Here is a 26,546-nt window from a genome sequence, read left to right on the forward strand (position 1 = left end):
AACTATATGAAATGGATGGACACAGGGGACAACTGTATGAAATGGATGGACACAGGGGACAACTGTATGAAATGGATGGACACAGGGGACAACTGTATGAAATGGATGGACACAGGGGACAACTATATGAAATGGATGGACACAGGGGACAACTGTATGGAATGGATGGACACAGGGGACAACTGTATGGAATGGATGGACACAGGGGACAACTGTATGGAATGGATGGACACAGGGGACCACTGTATGGAATGGATGGACACAGGAGACCACTGTATGGAATGGAGGGACAACTGGGTATATTTTAGTGATGCGTGTGTGGGGCAGCTTTTTTTTTTTTTTTAAACTTTCTTTATTTGGATGTAAGAAAAATAAAGTCATACATTACAGGAGACATATTGCATGAAGTATACAACTATGATCCAGATTTATCACGTTACGTACATCCTTTTATATCATATGATTACATTATATAGGAAACAAGGTAATCAAAACCAGTTGTCCTTCCCTCATTGCGCCTGCGCTGAATATTGAATGGGACGGCGCAGGCGCGAGATTTCCCCGGCAAATAGGAGACCGACGCTGGCATGTCCCTTGTCAGTCAAGTGTAGAAGGGGGTGGAAAGAGGTAAGCGAACGGAGCCTCTAGGAGCAGGTGCAACGCCCCCCCCCCCCCTGCACTTAGAGGCTCATTTGCATATTTTAAAAGTTTGTTTTTCTAAACGGCGGCACATAGTGACATGGGACTTATATAGTTATGTTCAGCTGACATTAGCACATCACTAATGTCAGCCAGGTTAATACCCATTTTTCTGATGACAGAAACCCTTTACTATACATATAGGGGGACATATATTAAAGTCTAAATATTGCCTTTGCATGCATTTGGTTAAAAAAAAGAAATACACTACTAATTAATTGATTATGCTACAATTTTATAAAAGCTGTGTTATATGTTTTATGTCCTATGTACACAGGATGGCTCAGTGGTATGAATTGCAGCAAATTGATGGCAAATTCTTGGAACAAGTTCACCAGTTATATGATGACAGCTTCCCCATGGAGATACGTCAGTACCTGGCACAGTGGCTTGAAGCACAAGATTGGTAAGAATGAAAAATATTTTATACTGTTAAACAATTTTATTGTCTGATGTAATGTTGCTGATACAATTTCTTTTTAGTGTCCTCTAAAGAATTATCATGCATAGCACATAAGATAAGGCTGTATTACACAGCCTGATGTGGCAGACAATTGTCGGGTGGGAAGCTTTCCCTCCTGGCAATCTCCTGCTCGTTAGCGGAGTAAACTTTGCTATTAAATGTAGCAATCTCCTCCACAGCATGGCAAGGAGCAATCGCTATGCCATCTTTGTCCCTATGCTGTATACTGGTTTGCCAGTGGCAGATCATGATTAGAAACCATGATCTGCTGCCTGCAAACGCAAATTTTTTAACATGTCAAAAGATTTGGATTGCCCGCTCGTTCATCGGGCAATTGCGGCAGTATAACACTGCAAGATTATAGCAGACTAGCTTTAATCTGCCCAAAAATCAACAGGTGTAATACAGGCTTTAGATAGTTGGTAGAGTTGCAAAAAGACAGAGATCAAGTCCAAGCAATAATTGTACTATTTAGTTATCGTAAAGCAGTTGTTTTTGTTAGTTTTTCAGTGTTAGATAGATGGGGATCAAACTCATGGCACTAACTAAAAACGGCTAAGTTGTGATGCTGGCAGACTGTAAACAACAAACCCGGTAGGCATAGCTACCACAAAGTGTACCCTATCTCCCATTCCATTGCTCCGCCAGTACATGAAAATCAGTGCCTCCATGTTCCATCCCGCAGGGCATAGCCGCTGGAGCCCTGTCCAATCCACTGTCTGCTTTTTGCGGGTCTTAACCCCTTCTACCCCGCCCAGTTTTCACCCTTCTGCCCAGGTCATTTTTTTGCAAATCTGACTTTATGTGGTAATAACTTTGGAACACTTTTACTTATCCAAGCCATTCTGAGATTGTTTTCTCGTGACACATTGTACTTCATGACTTCAATTTGAGTCAATATATTTAACCTTTATTCATGAAAAACTCCCAAATTTACCCAAAAAATTTGAAAATTTGCAATTTTAACAATTTCAATTTCCCTGCTTTTAAAACAGAAAGTGATACAGTACCTCATAAAATATTTATTACATAAAATTCCCCATATGTCTACTTTATGTTGGCATCATTTTGTAAATGATTATTTTTTAGGAAGTTAGAAGGCTTACAATTTTAGAAGCAATTTTAAAAAATTTTACGAAAATTTCCAAAACCCACTTTTTAACCACCTCAGCCCCCAGTGCTTAAACACCCTGAAAGACCAGGCCACTTTTTACACTTCTGACCTACACTACTTTCACCGTTTATTGCTCGGTCATGCAACTTACCACCCAAATGAATTTTACCTCCTTTTCTTCTCACTAATAGAGCTTTCATTTGGTGGTATTTCATTGCTGCTGACATTTTTACTTTTTTTGTTATTAATCGAAATTTAACGATTTTTTTGCAAAAAAATGACATTTTTCACTTTCAGTTGTAAAATTTTGCAAAAAAAAACGACATCCATATAGAAATTTTGCTCTAAATTTATAGTTCTACATGTCTTTGATAAAAAAAAAATGTTTGGGTAGAAAAAAAATGGTTTGGGTAAAAGTTATAGCGTTTACAAACTATGGTACAAAAATGTGAATTTCCGCTTTTTGAAGCAGCTCTGACTTTCTGAGCACCTGTCATGTTTCCTGAGGTTCTACAATGCCCAGACAGTACAAACACCCCACAAATGACCCCATTTCTGAAAGTACACACCCTAAGGTATTCGCTGATGGGCATAGTGAGTTCATAGAACTTTTTATTTTTTGTCACAAGTTAGCGGAAAATGATGATTTTTTTATTTTTTATTTTTTTTTTCTTACAAAGTCTCATATTCCACTAACTTGTGACAAAAAATAAAAAGTTCTATGAACTCACTATGCCCATCAGCGAATACCTTGGGGTCTCTTCTTTCCAAAATGGGGTCACTTGTGGGGTAGTTATACTGCCCTGGCATTCTAGGGGCCCAAATGTGTGGTAAGGAGTTTGAAATCAAATTCAGTAAAAAATGACCTGTGAAATCCGAAAGGTGCTCTTTGGAATATGGGCCCCTTTGCCCACCTAGGCTGCAAAAAAGTGTCACACATCTGGTATCCCCGTACTCAGGAGAAGTTGAGGAATGTGTTTTGGGGTGTCTTTTTACATATACCCATGCTGGGTGAGATAAATATCTTGGTCAAATGACAACTTTGTATAAAAAAATGGGAAAAGTTGTCTTTTGCCAAGATATTTCTCTCACCCAGCATGGGTATATATAAAATGACACCCCAAAACACATTCCCCACCTTCTCCTGAGTACGGAGATACCAGATGTGTGACACTTTTTTGCAGCCTAGGTGGGCAAAGGGGCCCATATTCCAAAGAGCACCTTTCGGATTTCACTCGTCATTTTTTACTGAATTTGATTTCAAACTCCTTACCACACATTTGGGCCCCTAGAATGCCAGGGCAGTATAACTACCCCACAAGTGACCCCATTTTGGAAAGAAGACACCCCAAGGTATTCCGTGAGGGGCATGGCGAGTTCCTAGAATTTTTTATTTTTTGTCACAAGTTAGTGGAAAATGATGATTTTTTTTTTTTTTTTCATACAAAGTCTCATATTCCACTAACTTGTGACAAAAAATAAAAACTTCCATGAACTCACTATGCCCATCAGCGAATACCTTGGGGTCTCTTCTTTCCAAAATGGGGTCACTTGTGGGGTAGTTATACTGCCCTGGCATTCTAGGGGCCCAAATGTGTGGTAAGGAGTTTGAAATCAAATTCTGTAAAAATTGACCTGTGAAATCCGAAAGGTGCTCTTTGGAATATGGGCCCCTTTGCCCACCTAGGCTGCAAAAAAGTGTCACACATCTGGTATCTCTGTATTCAGGAGAAGTTGAGGAATGTGTTTTGGGGTGTCTTTTTACATATACCCATGCTGGGTGAGATAAATATCTTGGTCAAATGCCAACTTTGTATAAAAAAATGGGAAAAGTTGTCGTTTGCCAAGATATTTCTCTCACCCAGCATGGGTATATGTAAAATGACACCCCAAAACACATTCCCCACCTTCTCCTGAGTACGGCAATACCAGATGTGTGACACTTTTTTGCAGCCTAGGTGGGCAAAGGGGCCCATATTCCAAAGAGCACCTTTCGGATTTCACTCGTCATTTTTTACTGAATTTGATTTCAAACTCCTTACCACACATTTGGGCCCCTAGAATGCCAGGGCAGTATAACTACCCCACAAGTGACCCCATTTTGGAAAGAAGAGACCCCAAGGTATTCGCTGATGGGCATAGTGAGTTCATGGAAGTTTTTATTTTTTGTCACAAGTTAGTGGAATATGAGACTTTGTATAAAAAAAAAAAATTAAAAAAAAATCTGCATTTTCCACTAACTTGTGACAAAAAATAAAAAATTCTAGGAACTCGCCATGCCCCTCACGGAATACCTTGGGGTGTCTTCTTTCCAAAATGGGGTCACTTGTGGAGTAGTTATACTGCCCTGGCATTTTCCAGGGGCCCTAATGTGTGTTAGGTAGGTAAATGACCTGTGAAATCCTAAAGGTGCTCTTTGGAATATGGGCCCCTTTGCCCACCTAGGCTGCAAAAAAGTGTCACACATGTGGTATCGCCGTATTCAGGAGAAGTTGGGGAATGTGTTTTGGGGTGTCATTTTACATATACCCTTGCTGGGTGAGAGAAATATCTTGGCAAAAGACAACTTTTCCCATTTTTTTTATACAAAGTTGGCATTTGACCAAGATATTTCTCTCACCCAGCATGGGTATATGTAAAATGACACCCCAAAACACATTCCCCAACTTCTCCTGAGTACGGCGATACCAGATGTGTGACACTTTTTTGCAGCCTAGATGCGCAAAGGTGCCCAAATTCCTTTTAGGAGGGCATTTTTAGACATTTGGATACCAGACTTCTTCTCACGCTTTGGGGCCCCTAGAATGCCAGGGCAGTATAAATACCCCACATGTGACCCCATTTTGGAAAGAAGACACCCCAAGGTATTCAATGAGGGGCATGGCGAGTTCATAGAATTTTTTTTTTTTTTGGCACAAGTTAGCGGAAATTGATATTTTTTATTTTTTTCTCACAAAGTCTCCCGTTCCGCTAACTTGGGACAAAAATTTCAATCTTTCATGGACTCAATATGCCCCTCACGGAATACCTGGGGGTGTCTTCTTTCCGAAATGGGGTCACATGTGGGGTATTTATACTGCCCTGGCATTCTAGGGGCCCTAAAGCGTGAGAAGAAGTCTGGAATATACATGTCTAAAAAATTTTACGCATTTGGATTCCGTGAGGGGTATGGTGAGTTCATGTGAGATTTTATTTTTTGACACAAGTTAGTGGAATATGAGACTTTGTAAGAAAAATAAATAAAAATTCCGCTAACTTGGGCCAAAAAAATGTCTGAATGGAGCCTTACAGAGGGTGATCAATGACAGGGGTGGTGATCAATGACAGGGGTGGTGATCAATGACAGGGGGGGTGATCAATGACAGGGGGGGTGATCAATGACAGGGGGTTGATCAATGACAGGGGGGTGATCAGGGAGTCTATATGGGGTGATAACCACAGTCATTGATCACGCCCGTGTAAGGCTTCATTCAGACGTCCGTATGCGTTTTGCGGATCCGATCCATCTATCAGTGCATCCGTAAAAATCATGCGGACATCTGAATGGAGCTTTACAGGGGGGTAATCAATGACAGGGGGGTGATCAGGGAGTCTATATGGGGTGATCACCACAGTCATTGATCATGCCCCTGTAAGGCTTCATTCAGACGTCCGGATGCGTTTTGCGGATCCGATCCATCTATCAGTGCATCCGTAAAAATCATGCGGACATCTGAATGGAGCTTTACAGGGGGGTGATCAATGACAGGGGTGTAATCAATGACAGGGGGGTGATCAGGGAGTCTATATGGGGTGATCACCACAGTCATTGATCACGCCCCTGTAAGGCTTCATTCAGACGTCCGGATGCGTTTTGCGGATCCGATCCATCTATCAGTGCATCCGTAAAAATCATGCGGACATCTGAATGGAGCTTTACAGGGGGGTAATCAATGACAGGGGGGTGATCAGGGAGTCTATATGGGGTGATAACCACAGTCATTGATCATGCCCCTGTAAGGCTTCATTCAGACGTCCGGATGCGTTTTGCGGATCCGATCCATCTATCAGTGCATCCGTAAAAATCATGCGGACATCTGAATGGAGCTTTACAGGGGGGTAATCAATGACAGGGGGGTGATCAGGGAGTCTATATGGGGTGATCACCACAGTCATTGATCACGCCCCTGTAAGGCTTCATTCAGACGCCCGTATGCGTTTTGCGGATCCGATCCATCCATCAGTGGATCCGTAAAAATCATGCGGACATCTGAATGGAGCTTTACAGGGGGTTGATCAATGACAGGGGTGTAATCAATGACAGGGGGGTGATCAGGGAGTCTATATGGGGTGATCAGGGGCTAATAAGGGGTTAATAAGTGACGGGGGGGGGGTGTGGTGTAGTGTAGTGGTGCTTGGTGGGACTTTACTGAGCTACCTGTGTCCTCTGGTGGTCGATCCAAACAAAGGGGACCACCAGAGGACCAGGTAGCAGGTATATTAGACGCTGTTATCAAAACAGCGTCTAATATACCTGTTAGGGGTTAAAAAAACACATCTCCAGCCTGCCAGCGAACGATCGCCGCTGGCAGGCTGGAGATCAACTCTCTTACCTTCCGTTCCTGTGAGCGCGCGCGCCTGTGTGCGCGCGTTCACAGGAAATCTCGCGTCTCGCGAGAGGACGCGCCGGCGCGTCCACCCAGAAGAGCAGGGCCGCCGCAAAGACGCAATCCTGCGTACGGCAGTCCTGAGGAGGTTAAGGACTAGTTTAGGTCTTAAGTCACTTTATGGGGCTTACATAGTAGAAACCACCCAAAAATTACCCCATTTTAGAAACTACACCCCCAAGTTACTCCAAACTGATTTTACAAACTTTTTCAACCCTTTAGGTGTTCTACAAGAATGAAAGGAAAATGGAGATGAAATTTCTAAATCTCACTTTTTTGGCAGATTTTCCATTTTAATCCATTTTTTTCTTTAACACATCGAGGGTTAACAGCCAAACAAAACTCAATATCTATTACCTTGATTCTGTGGTTTACAGAAACACTCCATATGTGGTTGTAAACTGACGTAAGGGCACATGGCAGGGCGCCGTATGGTTTTTGGAAGGCAGATTTTGCTGTACTGGTTTTTAGACACCATGTCCCATTTGAAGCCCCCCTGATGCACCCCTACAGTAGAAACTCCCGAAAAGTGACCCCATTTTGTAAACTACGGGATGAGGTGACAGTTTTATTGGTACTATTTTGGGGTACATATGATTTTTAATTTAATTGCTCTATATTACGTTTTTTGTGAGGCAAGGTAACCAAAAAATGGCTTTTTTGGCACCTTTTTGTTTTTTAGATTTTTCATCTGACAGGTTAGATCATGTGCTATTTTGATAGAGTAGGTTGTTACAGACGCGATGATATCAAATATGTCTACTTTGTTTGTTTCAGTTTGACATAATAAAGCATTTTTTTTTAAATATGTTTTTGTTTTATGTCTCCATTTTCTGAAAGCCATTTTTTTTTTCCCTGCCAATTGTCAATTTTGAGCATTTATTATTACACTTTATGGGGCAAGGTGACCAAAAAATTAGTTGTTTTGGCACAGTTTTTATTTATTTATTTTTCACTTGAGGGGTTAGGTCATGTGATATTTTTATAGAGCAGGTCATTACGGACGTGGAAATTCCTAATATGTCTACTTTTTTTTCCCTAAGTACCCCAACGCCGCCGCCAGGTCTGAGCGCGTTTCCCTGAGAGCCCTCCCGCCCAATGCTAACTGTGCATTGGTGTCCGTATTTCCCTGAGGGTAAGCCCCTCACCTAAGATTGCATGTGAGACCCCCTGTGGGGACGGGACTACTGAGTCTACTCGTCTCCATCCACATTGTTTTACGCCTGGTAAAACAATGGTTTAATCGAGGCCCCCGAGACACTAATGAGGCTAATGGAATTATTGCTTTACTCTAATTACCAATCTCATGCCTGGCCTTATATGAACATGATGTTCAGCCAGCACGTCTCACCTCATGGCTCCAGGGTCTGGATGAGCATGGCATGTGTATGCGTGGACTGTCGCTTGGCTCCCATGGCGCCCCTCCAAGTCCAGTGGTCCAGTACTTTTCTAGTCCACAGCCACCTCTTCACATATCGTATTTGACCCTCTGTTGCCTTCCCTGACTTTTCGCCTAATAACTGGATTGAAAATTCTTTGCCTGTTGTGGCCTTGGCTCGTCCACCGACTATAATTCTGCCTGTCCTCTCGGTCCCACGCATCTGTGTCTTGGCCCACTTTTTTCAGCAGTCACTGAACAGGTGCTACTTCAAGAGGTAGAGGCCTGATGGTTGCCCTGTGGTGGAGTCCAGATCCCTGTTTAGGGGTTAAAGGGTGAAGACCAGGGAAGGCAGTTTGATAACACCGGTAGAAATAACCTCAAATAATTTCAGTAACACACCCGCTTTGTGGCATAAACAAGGGAATCTACAGCTTTAGACAGAGTTCAAATACTTGAAGAGGGTGAAAAGGAAAGGGGGCTTGTCCGTTCAATTCTATAAGACCTAAAAGTACTAAAATAACTATCCCCAGGAAACATCGGCCATTGAGATCTTGTCTATAATGGTTATTGAATAAATAGAACAAAACTTATAGTACCAATTGGGGAATGATGAGTAAACTAAATAGAGCAGAGAATTTTCCTAAGGGACCTTCAAATGGATGCTTATCTAGAATTGCACGGCATATTTTGCAATGACAGTTCTTGATATGATATTTTACCTATGGATACAACAAATTGTTTTGGTAAAGAATTGGAATTGATATTATTTTGTAGTTGGGGTCTGATGATGTGTGAGAGAGGGTTCCTTCCTCTCAAGTGCATTATTTTACACATAGAACTGCAGTTTCTTAGGACGGGCAAGTTAGTATGCAAAACAAGTGGATTAGTCTCTCTGTACTTGTACTTTTTCCTAAAAACTATGTAGGGAAGACTAAAACGGAATTTGAAATAGGGTTGTTTCAGGTATCAAATTTTCGATACCTAGTCGATACTTTTGTCCCTGTATCGATACGATACCGGGATTTGCCTTTTATCGATAGTAGGCTGTGCTACTGCACAGCCCAGTATCAGAGAACATGAGCGCGCTGCTCTCAGCGCGGCCATGTTCCCTCAGCAGCATGGGGAGAAGGAAGCAGCCTCTCCCTCCCCCCTGTGCTGCCGCTGCCACCAATGAGTGCGCAGAGGGGTGGAGGAGGGGAGGGACTGTGGCCACTGCGCCAACAATCATAACTAACGTTTAATACATTACAAATACAAGCGACAGAAACACATTGCCAGCGCCCTGTCTCTGACGCACCTGAGGGGGTTAACTGCCGCTGATCGCAGCGCCCCTCAGAGGTCGGGTGCCGGCAATGTGTTTCTGCCGCTAGCTGTATTTGTATATTAAACATTAATTATCATTGGTGGTGCAGTGCACCCTCCCCCGTCCCCAGTATTAAAACATTGGTGGCGCAGTGCGCCCCCCCTCCACAGTATTAAAATCGTTGGTGGCAGTGGCCACAGAGACCCCTCACCTCCTCTCATTGGTGACAGTGGCAATTGTGATCGAAGCCCCAGCAGTGTTATCCTGGGGCTCCGATCGGTTACCATGGCAGCAAGGACGCTACTGAAGCCCTGGCTGCCATGGTCAGCTCCCTGCTGCTGTGTGTATTGTGCACAGGGCAGCAGGGACAGTGTAAGATCTATTCACCCTAATAGAGATCTATTAGGGTGAATAGAACAAGGGATTAAAAGATCCCAGGTTCTACCCCTAAGGGGGGAAATAGTTATCAATTAAACTGTAAAAAAAAAGTTTCAAAAATAGTATAAATCACCCCCTTTCCCAATTTTACATATAAAATCTATAAACAATAAATAAATAAAACATTACAGATCACCATCTCTCTTATGCGTTGAACACTGTAAAAGAAAAAAAAGAAAAGAAAAACTGCACGATTCGCCATATTTTTTTTTTTTGGTCACCTTGTCCCCCCAAAAAATAGGATAGGACTGTTCTATTATGGGCCGGACGTTCCATAAAATGCGGAATGCACGTGGCTTTTTTGGCGTTTTATTTTTTTGCGTGATATCGAGATTTTTTCAAATGATATTGAGTATCGCAATATTTTTTTATGGTAACGAAACCAAATCAAAATTTTGGTATCGAAACAACCCTAATTTGAAAGTGGGTGAACATCTCGGAGATATCAAACATACACAAGTTACTCCTATAGGCAGACACGTCTGTGAATTCCTTGATAGAAATTCTGGAGGTTTATGGTTTCAGGTTGTAGAGGTGGCCCAAAGAAAAGGTGATTGGGATAGATGAATTCTTCAAAAGGAGGCGCAGTTGATATACCAGCTTAAAACTGTTAACCCACTGGGCTTAAAGGGGTATTCTCATCTCAATGATCACTGTTTAATCTGCTAATGATATAACAGTGATCATTTTTGTAAATATAATGTATTAGCCAATTCCCTCCCTTTTTGATAAAATCCTTCCCCTCCTACCTCTGTGTTGTCATGTGTCTCCCCTAGTTACGGCCACCTTTTGCCTGCCGAATGCAGGGGCCGCGCATGCGCAGAGTAACCACATCGATCCAGTGGCTGGCCTCTCCTCTCATTCATGAACGCGCACGACCGGCTGTTTATTTCCTTCTGTTGCTTCTGAAACAGAGCCGCGCATGCTCTGTTTGCAGTGCAGACTTGGTAGAGGGAGGAGGTGCTGGAATGGTGTCAGATTACACTCTGCTCTGCCGTGTAGTGACGGAATGTGCTCAGCGTCCTCCAGCTCTCACTGAGCAGACCTCGCTATGTGCTCTGTCCCCTTGTCACTGGCACCTTGAACCTAAAGGTCACATAACAGCTGGTCCCACGTCTTCTCTGATAAGGTGCCCCTGCTTTGCGCTTCTTGACATTAGCAGGAGTTCCTGACATTAGCATGGGCTGATGTCCAACTGCCCCACACAAGCTGCTAGTTGTATGAAATAGTAATGTGGCCCCAAGAGAAGTCAACAGGGCCACACTGCACCTCCACATGCCTCTGCTTTCATTGTGACATGTTCTAGGGGAGAATACTGCTGGATAGAAGTGTCCTATATTTGCACTATATGGCGGCACTTCTGTATCATAGTGCAATATAATGGCACCATATGGCAGCACACAGAGAACAGAACTGCAATATGGCTCCAATAGAAGTCTATCGGGCTATTCACTACCTCTGCATGCCTCTAATTGCATTATGGACTGTTCTAGGAGAGAATACTTCTGAATTATGGTGCTATATAAAACCATATGGCGGCACAAAGAGTGTACTTGAGACTTTACAAAGCAAGAATTTCCCATCCCCCATTCTGCTTTCTCTACACGGATAAATGCCCCGCCATCTCTCTGTTATAAATGCCCCGCCATCTCTCTGTTATAAATGCCCCGCCATCTCTCTGTTATAAATGCCCCGCCATCTCTCTGTTATAAATGCCCCGCCATCTCTCTGTTATAAATGCCCCGCCATCTCTCTGTTATAAATGCCCCGCCATCTCTCTGTTATGTTCCAATAGAAGCATTATGGGGCTATAAACTACCTCTGCATGCCTCTAATTGCATTATGGACTGTTCTAGGAGAGAATACTTCTGAATTATGGTGCTATATAAAACCATATGGCGGCACAAAGAGTGTACTTGAGACTTTACAAAGCAAGAATTTCCCATTTTTCCCTTCTGCTTTCTCTATATGGATAAATGCCCCGCCATCTCTCCGTTAGGGCTCATCTACATGAATGTGTGTCGGCCGTTCCATGCATTGGGGACCGCAATTTGCGGACCGCACATCACAGACACTATAATAGAAAATGCCTTTTCTAGACCGCAATTGCGGACAAGAATAGGACATGTTCTATTTTTTTTTCAGGAACGGAATTGTGGATCCCGAAAAAACAGATCCTGAAAAAACAGATGCGGATCCTGGAAATGCGGACCCAAATACCGGATGTGTGAATGGACCCTAAGGCTCCATTCACACGTGCGCAAAATGGGTCCGCATCCGTTCCGCAATTTTGCGGAACGGGTGCGGACCTATTCATTCTCTATGGGGGAGGGAATGGATGCAGACAGCACACAGTGTGCTGTCCGCATCCGCATTTGCGGAGCGCGGCCCCGATCTTTGGGTCCGCAGCTCCGCAAAAAGATAGAGCATGTCCTATTCTTGTCCGCAGCTGCGGACAAGAATAGGCATTTCTATAGGGGTGGTGGGCGGCTGTGTTGCGGATCCGCAATTTGCGGGTCCGCAACACACCACGGACGTGTGAATGGAGTCTTAGACTGCAGGACAGAACATGTTCCTGTACACTGAGCTCACTTCACATGGCTCTCTGATGATTCCCCAGCAGGGGGAGGGGCCTCAGACACTGCAGGCTGCCAGACTGATGAGTCATACTATTCACATGAACGAGCACGTAAGAACTCAGTGCTCAGTGTGATGTCATAAGGAGGTGTGGCCGGCCTTCACTCTAGCTGCCTAAGCCCACCCAGCCTTAACTGCAGAAAACCAGGAAGTGAACAGCTAGCTGACTGCAGGGAAGGCTGAAAGAGCAAGATGATAATACCCCTTTAAGTGAGCAATTGTCCTTCATTTGTTTTATTTGAGGAGGCTGATTTAGCTTATTGCCCCTTTTGAGTTCTTTAAATCACAAATAAAAGCCTATAATGGGTATCAGACTGGGATAGGTCCACACTAGAAATAAACGAACCTTTTGAGATTTAGTTCGGTTCCGGTTAGACCAATTTTTTTTTTTAAGTTTGTTTTGGGCCTGAATTGAATTTACCCAAATGAATAGTGTGTTTAAAAACACACCATACCATCACATGTGTTATTGCTTTTTCATATTCCAAAGCTTCCAAAAATTGTCACTTATTGGGGCAGATGGTATTTAAAAACATGTGATATTATGGCATGAAAATTGTTGGTGAAACAAGTGTCCAAAAAGTTTCCCTTAACAGGGTTAGAATGCCTGCCCATATGAGTCCCATCACACCAGCTGGGCAATCGCCCATAAAAATCTCATTTATGCAAAGGTGGGGAAGTGTGCTATATTTGCCAACCGACAAGAGTTAAAGGGGTTCTCCAGGATCAGGGCTGAACCTGTATTTAAGCTCTTCTTTTACTATATATGAGTGGAGCATTTCCTTGCTCCAATGCTCTCTCTTGCCTTGCATTGTGCAGCACAAGGTCTAGTGAGCCCGGAGACATCACCGGCATGAATGGGTGGTCAATAGCTCTTCCGGAGGCTGTTTTGGAGGCGGGTACTATGCTACTTTGCATATTACCCGCCTCCAAAGCAGCCTAGGGGGCATTATTAAACCACCCATTTGTGGTGGTGACATCACCAAACTCACTGCTAGACAGAATTTCTGCCTAGCATGTCACCAGCAGTAAACAAACAGACAGCGCAAGGCAAGGGAGAGCATTGGAGCAAGGAAATGTTCCGATGCTCCACTCATATATAGTAACAAAATAAAGAATAGGGTATGTCCGGGTTTAGGCCTGACCCTGGAGAACCCCGTTTATTTTTACATATAACAACGGAACCCTTGCATGCTTTGCGAGAAGTCCCACATCAGTACCGCCCAGAACAGAGCCCAGAAGAATTTAATTTAAGTGAAGGGGCGGAAGTGCACCACATTTGCCGACCAACAAGAGTTAGAGTTTCCATACAGCAGCGGAACCCTTGGCGAGAAGACCCACATTGACACCACCCGGGCCAGACCAGAAGAATTACATTTAGGAGAAAGTGCACCCCATTTACCACAACTGATGGTAAGGCAGCAACTGAACCAGACTGAGAGATCCTATTGTGGGCTCCTTGGTCCCCCTCCAAACTCCTAGCTTTGTGTTTGCCTGGAGTACCCCTGTCGCTACCACTGCCCCTACTGCCACCACTGTGCCTATGGGTGCCGCTACTGTTGCCACCAATATTGCTATGCATGGGGTCCTCCACCTCCCCTTGAACCTCCTTCTCAGGACGGTCCAAACGCTGACTGCTCTCAACCAAGTCATCAACAGAGAGACTCTGTAAACTATATGCCAGAGTTCGTAGAGGGGTTTTGTTTCCTTTTCTTAGGAAAAAAGAAAGTGCCCCACTAGGAGGGGACAGTGAAGACACTGAAAGGCTTCTCTGGGGCTGCAAGGAAGAGGAGCAGGAGGAATGATATGACCTCTGGCTCTGAGGCATGGTGTCAGACTCAGGAGTCACCTCCACGTTATCCTGTTACACCACCAAGGGCAGGGGACACAGCTCAGAATATATAGCAGAGCAACATATAAGACAAACAGGTGCTTACTCAGAGCCAGGGACATTTAACTCTAGCAGTGCCAAACTGTGGTGATATACAAAGCACAATGGCTCCATTTCACACCCACAAGATTCCGACACCAGGAAACACAGAATAGTGGCAAATATCAACCGCCATTGAACATACTGTACGCCCAAAAACTGTACTTCAAACCCACTAGAATTGGACGTATGGAACAATGGCAAAAAGTGAAACGCTATTCTAACAGATATCTACAGTTGTTTTTATCACAAAATCATCTCTATCTTAAATTTTGATCATTAGATTATTGATACTGGTTTATTTTTTTTAGCTTTTCTCGTTTCCAGTGGTTACAGCCACCACTGCAGTGCAGGTACGACATGGTTCGAATGAGAGCCTCTGTGAATGTGTGCTTACGCACGATCTTACGTTTCCGGCCACCAGAGAGGCTGGGCTTTTTCCTATAGTGTGCAAGCACCGCTACCGCTGCTGGATTGCAGGATGGTCGTAACCCCTGGAAACAAGCAGTATATAATAGGATTGAAAAGTATGGGACAATCACAATACATTTGTAAGTGCCTTGTACAGGGAGTGCAGAATTATTAGGCAAGTTGTATTTTTGAGGATTAATTTTATTATTGAACAACAACCATGTTCTCAATGAACCCAAAAAACTCATTAATATCAAAGCTGAATATTTTAGGAAGTAGTTTTTAGTTTGTTTTTAGTTTTAGCTATTTTAGGGGGATATCTGTGTGTGCAGGTGACTATTACTGTGCATAATTATTAGGCAACTTAACAAAAAACAAATATATACCCATTTCAATTATTTATTTTTACCAGTGAAACCAATATAGCATCTCAACATTCACAAATATACATTTCTGACATTCAAAAACAAAACAAAAACAAATCAGTGACCAATATAGCCACCTTTCTTTGCAAGGACACTCAAAAGCCTGCCATCCATGGATTCTGTCAGTGTTTTGATCTGTTCACCATCAACATTGCGTGCAGCAGCAACCACAGCCTCCCAGACACTGTTCAGAGAGGTGTACTGTTTTCCCTCCTTGTAAATCTCACATTTGATGATGGACCACAGGTTCTCAATGGGGTTCAGATCAGGTGAACAAGGAGGCCATGTCATTAGATTTTCTTCTTTTATACCCTTTCTTGCCAGCCACGCTGTGGAGTACTTGGACGCGTGTGATGGAGCATTGTCCTGCATGAAAATCATGTTTTTCTTGAAGGATGCAGACTTCTTCCTGTACCACTGCTTGAAGAAGGTGTCTTCCAGAAACTGGCAGTAGGACTGGGAGTTGAGCTTGACTCCATCCTCAACCCGAAAAGGCCCCACAAGCACATCTTTGATGATACCAGCCCAAACCAGTACTCCACCTCCACCTTGCTGGCGTCTGAGTCGGACTGGAGCTCTCTGCCCTTTACCAATCCAGCCACGGGCCCATCCATCTGGCCCATCAAGACTCACTCTCATTTCATCAGTCCATAAAACCTTAGAAAAATCAGTCTTGAGATATTTCTTGGCCCAGTCTTGACGTTTCAGCTTGTGTGTCTTGTTCAGTGGTGGTCGTCTTTCAGCCTTTCTTACCTTGGCCATGTCTCTGAGTATTGCACACCTTGTGCTTTTGGGCACTCCAGTGATGTTGCAGCTCTGAAATATGGCCAAACTGGTGGCAAGTGGCATCTTGGCAGCTGCACGCTTGACTTTTCTCAGTTCATGGGCAGTTATTTTGCGCCTTGGTTTTTCCACACGCTTCTTGCGACCCTGTTGACTATTTTGAATGAAACGCTTGATTGTTCGATGATCACGCTTCAGAAGCTTTGCAATTTTAAGAGTGCTGCATCCCTCTGCAAGAGATCTCACTATTTTTGACTTTTCTGAGCCTGTCAAGTCCTTCTTTTGACCCATTTTGCCAAAGGAAAGGAAGTTGCCTAATAATTATGCACACCTGATATAGGGTGTTGATGTCATTAGACCACACCCCTTCTCATTACAGAGATGCACATCACCTAATATGCTTAATTGGTAGTAGGCTTTCGAGCCTATACAGCTTGGAGTAAGACAACATGCATAAAAAGGATGATGTGGTCAAAATACTCATTTGCCTAATAATTCTGTACAGGGTGTATTAATTTTGTCTACATGATAAATGCCATTTGCTGAAGTGAGACAACCCTTTTAATTTCTAACCGTAAATGCAAAGAAGAGTTACAGATAACCCTAGGGAAATACTTTTCCCTTAAGGCCTCTTTCACACGGGCGTCGCGTGTGAGGTCCGGATAGGATGCGGGTGCGTCGCGGGAAAATGCACGATTTTTCCGCGCGAGTGCAAAGCGTTTTAATGCGTTTGGACGCGCTTGAGAAAAATCGGCATGTTTGGTGCCCAGACCCGAACCCGGACTTCTTCACAGAAGTTCAGGTTTGGGTGATGAGAGCAGTAACGTCACCAAAGGTCCTTTTCCTCCAGGTCATCAAAGAAGAAGACCTGAGAGAAGCCGGGCTGCGCGAACAAGTGGATGAGGTAAGTTAAATTATTTTTTATTTTATTTTTAAACCCTCCATCCCTATTTTACTAAGCATTCTGTATTAAGAATGCTATTGTTTTCCCTTATACCATGTTATAAGGGAAAATAATAATGATCCGGTCCCCATCCCGATCATCTAGCAACCATGCGTGAAAATCACACCGCATCCGCACTTGTTTGCGGATGCTTGCGATTTTCACGCAGCACCATTCACTTCTATAGGGCCTGCGTTGTGTTAAAAACACACAATATAGAGCCTGCTGCGATTTTCACGCAACGCACAAGTGATGCGTGAAAATCACTGCTCATGTGCACAGCCCCATAGAAATGAATGGGTCCGGATTCAGTGCGGGTGCAATGCGTTCACCTCACGCATTGCACCCGTGCTGAAAACTTGCCCGTGTGAAAGAGGCCTAAGAGTTTTCTCGTTTGCATCAACATGACTTTAAAATAATTGTTTATGAAGGTAGCTCCCTGAGAATGCATTTGACCAAGTGAATTAGTCCTGTGTCTTCTTGGTAATGGATAGAATGAGCTTTAAAGACGAAATTGTGAACTCTATAAAGGCCTTATACTCATCTTCCTTAGCAAGGATTTTTATAAATGGTACACTTTCTGATGACTTCCTCAACGAGTAGCAAGCAGGGGTTCCTCTATCCCCTCTGATATTTATTCTGTCGATGGAACCTGTTGCCCAAGTGATCTGACAAAATGATTCCATTAAGGGAAGAAAGATAGGGAATAAATCTCATTGTATTTCTCTTTATGCAGTCAATGTGATCTTCTGCCTTCAGTGTCCAAACCATTCATTGGCCCTGGTTATTATTAATGATTATGGGAGGATTTCTTGTTATAAATTAAAACTATTAATGGGTAAATCCTAAATCCTTCCCTTATATAACAGATGGAGATCTAATTGATATGAAATACAAATTCCCTTTGGATTGATAAGATTTCCAGGTTAAATATCTAGGGGTTACCATTTGTATAAAGTGGACTATCTTTAACAATTTTCAGCAATAGGCAAAGAATTGAAGCATTTATTGAAATATGACATCTCATAGGTAGGTTGGTTTGCCATTTTGCAACTATCTATTCTTTCAAAATGACTGTCTATACAGAACACTCCCTATCCCTCTTCCAAAATCTTTCTTTCACAAATCTGATGATTTTTTTTTAAGGCATTTGTTTGAAAGCAGGGAAATCTCTTACTTCCACACTTCTTAACAGTTGGAAAAAGTAAGGTGGACTAAGCTTTCCTAATCTATATGACTCATATCTTCCCACACAGGTTAATCAACCTAGAGGATGGTTTGTTGGCTATCTTTCCCCACATTGATTCCTTATAGAATCTACCTTGGCTCCATTTAGCTTTAGTTTGCTTATTACTTCTTTGAGCTGTTGCAACATAGTTAGGCCTATGTCCTATCTATTGAATTCTTCTTTAAATAATTGGAAGATCTTTCATTCCAAATGTGCGCGTTCTAACATTTCTCTGCTCCCCTGGTGTCCAGTAGAATCATTGGAGCTCTTCTTCCTGATTAATATGTAGATACTTAGAGGGATAGAGGTTTGACACAACTATCCTCTTTCATGAAGGTTAATCAACTACAGCAATTTTCTATTCTAAACCAGATTTTCTTTCTTCCCTACAAAGAATTTTATATGTCACCTTTTTGGAAATCACCTTTCATTTTTATCAAAATCTCACTCATTTACTCTATGATCTCAACGAAATACCATCAATGGGCCTTACCCAACAAAATGTATGAAGGTCTAAGAAGAAGGAATTCATTAAATCTACCCCTTTTATTGCATGGAAAAAAATTAGGACAGACCTTTTCATCTTCATAGCTAGATTTCAGAAATGCATAACTAATTACAAATCTATGATGAAAATGGTTCTCTGTTGGTACTTTGCCATAGATGTGGTTACCTTTTCCCTGGTATTTCACGCTTCTGAGGGAGGGGGTGTGGGCTCTGCATCCTATCGTCATGACTAGAGAAGAGAATGAGTTATTAACAAACCAGGTTTGGCAGATGAACCTGAAGCAGCTCAGGTTTGCTTCGGAGGAATCCAGTAAAACGGCGAGGAGCTGAGACTAGGTGTGCCTGGTAGTGCCTTCTAACTGCAATTACTGCCTTATAACGCAGCTACTGCAGAACCTCAAAAGCATGCTTTCCAACTTTGGAACACACAGGCCTAATAATCGATGCATTCCAACCTTGGAGGGCACAGGTTCTATAATACGATAATGTTAATGGTATCGGGATATGTCGCAAAGGATGAATTAACTGTTATAGATAACTGGAAGACATAAGTGGATTAAGCACCAAAATATACACTGCTCAAAAAAATAAAGGGAACTCAAAAATAACACATCCTAGATCATGAGTTAATTAAATATTCTTCTGAAATACTTTGTTCTTTACATAGTTGAATGTGCCGACAACAAAATCACAGAAAAATAAAAAAATGCAAATCAAATTTTTCAACCCATGGAGGTCTGGATTTGGAGTCACACTCAAAATTTAAGTGGAAAAACACACTACAGGCTGATCCAACTTTGATGTAATGTCCTTAAAACAAGTCAAAATGAGGCTCAGTAGTGTGTGTGGCCTCCACGTGCCTGTATGACCTCCCTACAACGCCTGTGCATGCTCCTGATGAGGTGGCGGCTGGTCTCCTGAGGGATCTCCTCTCAGACCTGGACTAAAGCATCTGCCAACTCCTGGACAGTCTGTTGGTGGATAGAGCGAGACATGATGTCCCAGATGTGCTCAATTGGATTCAGGTCTGGGGAACGGGCGGGCCATTTAATAGCATCAATGCCTTCGTCTTGCAGGAACTGCTGACACACTCCAGCCACATGAGGTCTAGCATTGTCTTGCATTAGGAGGAACCCAGGGCCAACCGCACCAGCATATGGTCTCACAAGGGGTCTGAGGATCTCATCTCGGTACCTAATGGCAGTCAGGCTACCTCTGGCGAGCACATGGAGGGCTGTGCGGCCCTCCAAAGAAATGCCACCCCACACCATTACTGACCCAATGCCAAACCGGTCATGCTGGAGGATGTTGCAGGCAGCAGAATGTTCTTCACGGCGTCTCCAGACTCTGTCACGTCTGTCACATGTGCTCAGTGTGAACCTGCTTTCATCTGTGAAGAGCACAGGGCGCCAGTGGCGAATTTGCCAATCTTGGTGTTCTCTGGCAAATGCCAAACGTCCTGCACGGTGTTGGGCTGTAAGCACAACCCCCACCTGTGGACGTCAGGCCCTCATATCACCCTCATGGATTCTGTTTGACCGTTTGAGCAGACACATGCACATTTGTGGCCTGCTGGAGGTCATTTTGCAGGGCTCTGGCAGTGCTCCTCCTGTTCCTCGCACAAAGGCGGAGGTAGCGGTCCTGCTGCTGGGTTGTTGCCCTCCTACGGCCTCCTCCACGTCTCCTGATGTACTGGCCTGTCTCCTGGTAGCGCCTCCATGCTCTGGACACTACGCTGACAGACACAGCAAACCTTCTTGCCACAGCTCGCATTGATGTGCCATCCTGGATAAGCTGCACTACCTGAGCCACTTGTGTGGGTTGCAGAGTCCGTCTCATGCTACCACTAGAGTGAAAGCACTGCCAGCATTCAAAAGTGACCAAAACATCAGCCAGGAAGCATAGGAACTGAGAAGTGGTCTGTGGTCACCACCTGCAGAACCACTACTGCAGGTGCTAATTGCCTATAATTTCCACCTGTTGTCTATCCCATTTGCACAACAGCATGTTAAATTGATTGTCACTCAGTGTTGCTTCCTAAGTGGACAGTTTGATTTCACAGAAGTGTGATTGACTTGGAGTTACATTGTGTTGTTTAAGTGTTCCCTTTATTTTTTTGAGCAGTGTATTCTATATATATATATATATATATATATATATATATATATATATATATATATATATATATATATATATATATATACATATACACACACACACACTGGCGATCAAAATTAGAGAACAATTTATGAACACTAGATTTTTTCAGAAATAATGATACATTGATCATCATTTGAAGGATTTTTTGTAAGGGGTACACCATGCTATTAGAACAGTGTTTTACAAAATAACCAAAGTATATAATTTCTTTTTCAAAAAACCTGATGATCATAATTAGAGAACAGCAATGACTTTAGCACAGAGAAAGATTCTAACAAAGATTTTCTGAAGGTTACAACCGTCACCAATCAGTAGGAAGTGTACAGTCCCTTGCTTTGAATGACTTCAGCACATCTGCGGCCACAGGACATCACTAGTCTCTCACATTGCTTTGGTGTGATTTTGGTCCACTTTTCTTCTAGTCTCTTCAACAGTTATGTGACTGTTGTGGGTTTCTTGACCATAACTTTGTCAGCAAGGATTTTCCAGAGGTTTTCTATTGGGTTTAGATCATGACTCTGGGCTTGCCATTTCATTGTTTCAATGTTTTCAGTTTCAAGGAACTGCTTTACCCGTTTTGCTGTGTGACAGGGGGCATTGTCCTGCATGAAAATTGCTGGCTGATTGAGTGATGAACGCAAGGAAGGAACCATGTGTTGTTGAAGAAGGTTCTGATACACACTTGCATTCACTCTGCCATGTAGCTGTATGAGAGGTCCAACTCTTGCTGCAGAAAACATTCCCCAAACCATGACATTTCCTCCACCGCCTTTCACTGACTTCTTTACATACTTTGGGTTCAGTCTTTCACCAGTTTGTCGACGAACATGTTTCCCATCAGACCCAAATAAATTAAACTTTCTTTCATCGCTAAAATGAACTCTGGACCACTTCTCCTCTGTCCACACAACATGCTCCTCAGCAAAGGTGAGTCTAGCCTTTTGATTCTTTCTGCTAATGAGAGGTTTGGTCACTGCAGAGTGGGCTTTCAGTCCAAATGCTCTTAAACGTTGAGACACTGTATGACGAGACAGATCCTTAGCCTGTTCAGTGCTGAACTAGCGAGCAATTCCAGCTGCAGTGTTGAAACGATTACCCATGGAGATTCTCCGCATTATCCTGTCCTCACTTGCATTTGTCTTTCGAGGGCAATCGGCCTTCTTGGGAGACTTGAATGAGTTTGTGATGTAAAGATGCAATATTCTAGAAATCACAGACTTGGAACGACCAACTTCTCTTGCTATGGCTGATAGTCACCCCTTTGACCTTCATCTGGACAACCTGCTGCCGGAGTGTTACAGTCACTTTGGAACGGCACACCATTTTGGCAAAGTCAGTGAAAACTGGAAAGTTAGGCTGCCAGTTAAATAGGGTTTGTCAGATCATTAAGAATATTAGCACCAGTTGCAAGATTAACTCCTGAAATATTGAAAAGCCCATACCGTTGACAGTAATGCTTTTTCTCAGTCATTGAATTTTACCTCAATCGGTGATAAGCACTTGCTGGCATAGGCGATGATCTTATTCAGGTTTCCCTGTTTCTGGAAGAGGAGTGCACTCGCGCTTTTGTCGGTGAAGCCTGTTTCAATGAAGAAAGGTTTCCCACCTTCCGGGTAAGGAAGGCATGGGGCTTGGGTGAGTCTGACGTTGAGCTCATTCACAGCTTGCTCGTGACGTTCACTCCATTCCCATTTCACTCCTTTCTTCAGCAACTGCAAAAGAGGTTTCGTAATCTAGGCATAGTTGTCTATGAACTTAAGTGAATAATTCATCATACCCAGGAAGGATCTCAACTCCTTGAGATTTATAGGTGACTTTGTATTGGTCACTGCTTCCACCTTCTTTTTCTGCGGGTTGATTCCATCAGCAGTGATTTCATGATCTAGGAAAGTTACTTTGATATGACATCAATGAGCCTTCTGTAAAGAAATTTTCACACCAGCTCTCCTCAGTTGGGTTAGTACATGCCTCAGTTCCGCAATGTGTTTCTCAAGTCATGCTTTTGATCAGGATGTCATCCACATAGGATAAGGTACCTTGTTCAGTTGCATCAGGCATCGCCTTATGCATGAACACAGCAAACTCATGGCCTGCATTAATGTACCCGAAAGGCAATCGGATCCAGGCATATTGCTGCTTCCCAAATGTGAAGACCAATTTGTATTGATCCTTTTCGTCCAAAATCCTTGCGTACAGTCAAGAGCAGTGAAAATTTTGGACCCCTGTATTTGCGCCAAACACTGGTCAATATACAGCACGGGCCATCCGGACATATATACCCGTTTATTTAACTGCCTTCGGTCCGAACAGAGGTGAAATTGACCATTGGGTTTGAGAATCCCAAGTATAGAATGGTTGAACGAGCTTTGCACCGGACGGATGATTCCCCGCATCTCCAAGTTCTTGATGATTTCCGATAGCAACTCGTAAGCTGCCAACGGAAGTCGGTACTGTTTGACATATAAAGGGGGTGCATTGGGATCCGTCTGGATTCTTGCAACAGTTTCCCCACAGTCATAAGAATCCTTAGCAAACATGTCCTGGAATTCAGCGAAGAGCCCCTTTAGCTGTTGTCACGGCCTTTGCTGTGTGCGCCTTGACACTTGTGCCATGCTTGCGGTTGCCGTTAAGGCATGTGGTGGCAGTGTCTCGGCTTTGGCTGTGTGCGCCGTGACATGGTTGCCACGCATGCTGTTGCCAGTGGCAACGTGTTGGCTGGTGTGTGCGCTTCCCCTTTCAGTTGTAGCCTTCCCCTGTCTGGTGCTGTAAGGGTTAACCCCCTGATTGGGTGTGGTTGCTTTGGGCTATTTAGCTTCTACTGGAAGCCTGTAGCTCAGTGTTCCTCCAGGCTTGGTGTGTGCTGGTGGTTTACTGCTCCTGGCTTTACCATCTGTCCAGTGAGGACCACCCTTGTGGTCATCAAGGTCTTCCCAGTTTCTGTGTGTTTCCTCCTTGTCTTCCTGGTGTGTTGTTATGTTGTGGGTTTGAGTTGGAGGTTTGTTGTACGTCTTGTTTGTTGTTGCATGTCTGGGATGTTGTTGGTGTTTGTCCCTGCATGTGTGCAAGATGTTTCCCTTTGTGTGTGTTACCTCCGCGAGGAGGCTGGTTTCCCGGAGGGGTGAACCATAAGCCTGTATGCAGCGATGCTTGGTGCTGCCATGCACTGTGTGAGCATGGAGGGCTCTGGCAGAGTTGGTATGCTGGATTCCTGTGTGGTAGTTTGTACTGTGACTTGCTGTGTGTTCGGACTCCTGTACTTATGCACGGGTTCCAGTTGTGGAGGCTTCGGCAGGTAAGTGAGTAGTCTTGTTGTTCTTGCCTGCCGATCCGCTTGCTGTGAATGGTCTCTCCTTTTCCCTTTGTTGCTAGGCCTTTGGAGACTCTGGTTCATCCGTGTCTTGGATGAACCTGGTTGTCTCTGGTCCCTGTCTCCTAACCTCAGGGAAATTCAGGGATTTCAGGGTTCTGAGGTTCCAGCATATGGGCCCTCCTACCATATGGGTCGGCTCATACACTTAGGAGAACAGGGCCAGATTTAGGGATGCCATAGGGGGGTTATCTGCTCCCTGATTCCAGCGTCCTGGCCTAGCTGCTTCCCCTTTATCCTTTTACATTGTACGGTGTGGGGTTTTCCCCACTCCCCACCGTGACAGTATGACCACAAAGGCTCCTTGCTTGGCGCCTTCGGAAGAGGGCCCAGCATGTCACCTGCCATTTTCTGGCGCACATGCTTATCCTCCGGAGGGAGGGTGAAAGGTGAGACCCTGTTATTGCGGTTCTCTGTGACAGTGGTTGCAGTAGGTGTGAACCATCACTTGTGTTTGCGTCTCTCCTCGTCCATTTCTCAGTGGTTCTGTTGCTGGTGTTGTGTGCTTGCTGCATTCCTTCGGTGTACTGGCTGTGTGCTGGTAGGGGAATGCTTGCTTGCAGCGACCTTGTGTGAACTGGGTCTGAGGTGGACGCAGCGTTCAGTGCGGTCTCTCCATGCTGTTTGGTGGCTGGCTCCCTGGTTACTGTGTGTTTCTCCAGCGGCTGGCAGCAGTTCTGGGGAGACTCCCTTGCACTAATGCTGATTTTGCGACTTTATTTTCTCCCTCCCCTGTTGTTGATTGGGTGTTCCATTTAGTTTCCCCTTTTTCAGTTGGGGGGGAGGGGCTTTGAGGGGTGGGAGTGCCACGGCCTTTGCTGTGTGCGCCTTGACACTTGTGCCACGCATGCTGTTGCTGTTGGCAACGTGTTGCTGTTATGGCATGTGGTGGCAGTGTCTCGGCTTTGTGCGCCGTGACATGGTTGCTATGCAAGCTGTTGCCGGTGGCAACGTGTTGGCTGGTGTGTGCACTTCCTCTGTTGTGGTGCTGTAAGGGTTAACCCCCTGATTGGATGTAGTCACTTTGGGCTATTTAGCTTCTGCTGGAAGCCTGTAGCTCAGTGTTCCTCCAGGCTTGGTGTGTGCTTGTGGTTCACTGCTCCTGGCTTTACCATCTGTCCAGTGAGGGCCACCCTTGTGGTCATCAAGGTCTTCCCAGTTTCTGTGTGTTTCCTCCTTGTCCTTCCCCTCCTGGTGTGTTGTTTATGTTGTGGGTTTGAGTTGGAGGTTTGTTGTACGTCTTGTTTGTTGTTGCATGTCTGAGATGATGTTGGTGTTTGTCTCTGCATATGTGCAAACATAGAACCATAGAATGTGTCGGCAGATAAGAACCATTTGGCCCATCTAGTCTGCCCAATATACTGAGTACTATGGATAGCCCCTGGCCCTATCTTATATGAAGGATGGCCTTATGCCTATCCCATGCTTCACTGTATTTGCAGCTACCACTTCTGCAGGAAGGCTATTCCATGCATCCACTACTCTCTCAGTAAAGTAATACTTCCCGATATTACTTTTAAACCTTTGCCCCTCTAATTTAAAACTGTCCTCTTGTAGCAGTTTTTCTTCTTTTAAATATTCTCTCCTCTTTTACCTTGTTGATTCCCTTTATGTATTTAAAAGTTTCTATCATATCCCCTCTGTCTCGTCTTTCTTCCAAGCTATACATGTTAAGGTCCTTTAATCTTTCCTGGTAAGTTTTATCCTGCAATCCATGTACCAGTTTAGTAGCTCTTCTCTGAACTCTCTCCAAAGTATCAATATCCTTCTAGAGATATGGTCTCCAGTACTGAGCACAATACTCCAAATTAGGTCTCACTAGTTCTCTGTACAGTGGCATGAGCACCTCCCTCTTTCTACTAGTAATGCCTCTCCCTATACACCCAAGCATTCTGCTAGCATTTCCTGCTGCTCTGACATTGTCTGCCTACCTTTAAGTCTTCTGAAATAATGACCCCTAAATCCCTTTCCTCAGATACTGAGGTTAGGACTGTATCACTGATTTTATATTCTGCTCTTGGGTTTTTACGCCCCAGGTGCATTATTTTGCACTTATCCACATTAAATTTTAGTTGCCAGATTTTTGACCATTCCTCTAGTTTTCCTAAATC

At 43.9% G+C, this 26,546-nt stretch overlaps 1 protein-coding gene across 1 annotated transcript in view; it reads left to right on the forward strand.

Moving 5' to 3' along the window:
• STAT1 (signal transducer and activator of transcription 1) overlaps window positions 1–26,546 on the forward strand; it is a 1,318,258-nt gene that overhangs the window by 38,622 nt on the left and 1,253,090 nt on the right. Inside the window, exon 2 of the mRNA XM_040441848.1 lies at window positions 970–1,105. Coding sequence (XP_040297782.1) covers window positions 978–1,105 — 128 coding nt within the window. The 5' untranslated portion in view covers window positions 970–977. The remainder of the gene's footprint in view (window positions 1–969; window positions 1,106–26,546) is intronic.

This window comes from Bufo bufo, chromosome 7 (assembly GCF_905171765.1).
Source record: "Bufo bufo chromosome 7, aBufBuf1.1, whole genome shotgun sequence".
Lineage (NCBI taxonomy): Eukaryota > Metazoa > Chordata > Amphibia > Anura > Bufonidae > Bufo > Bufo bufo.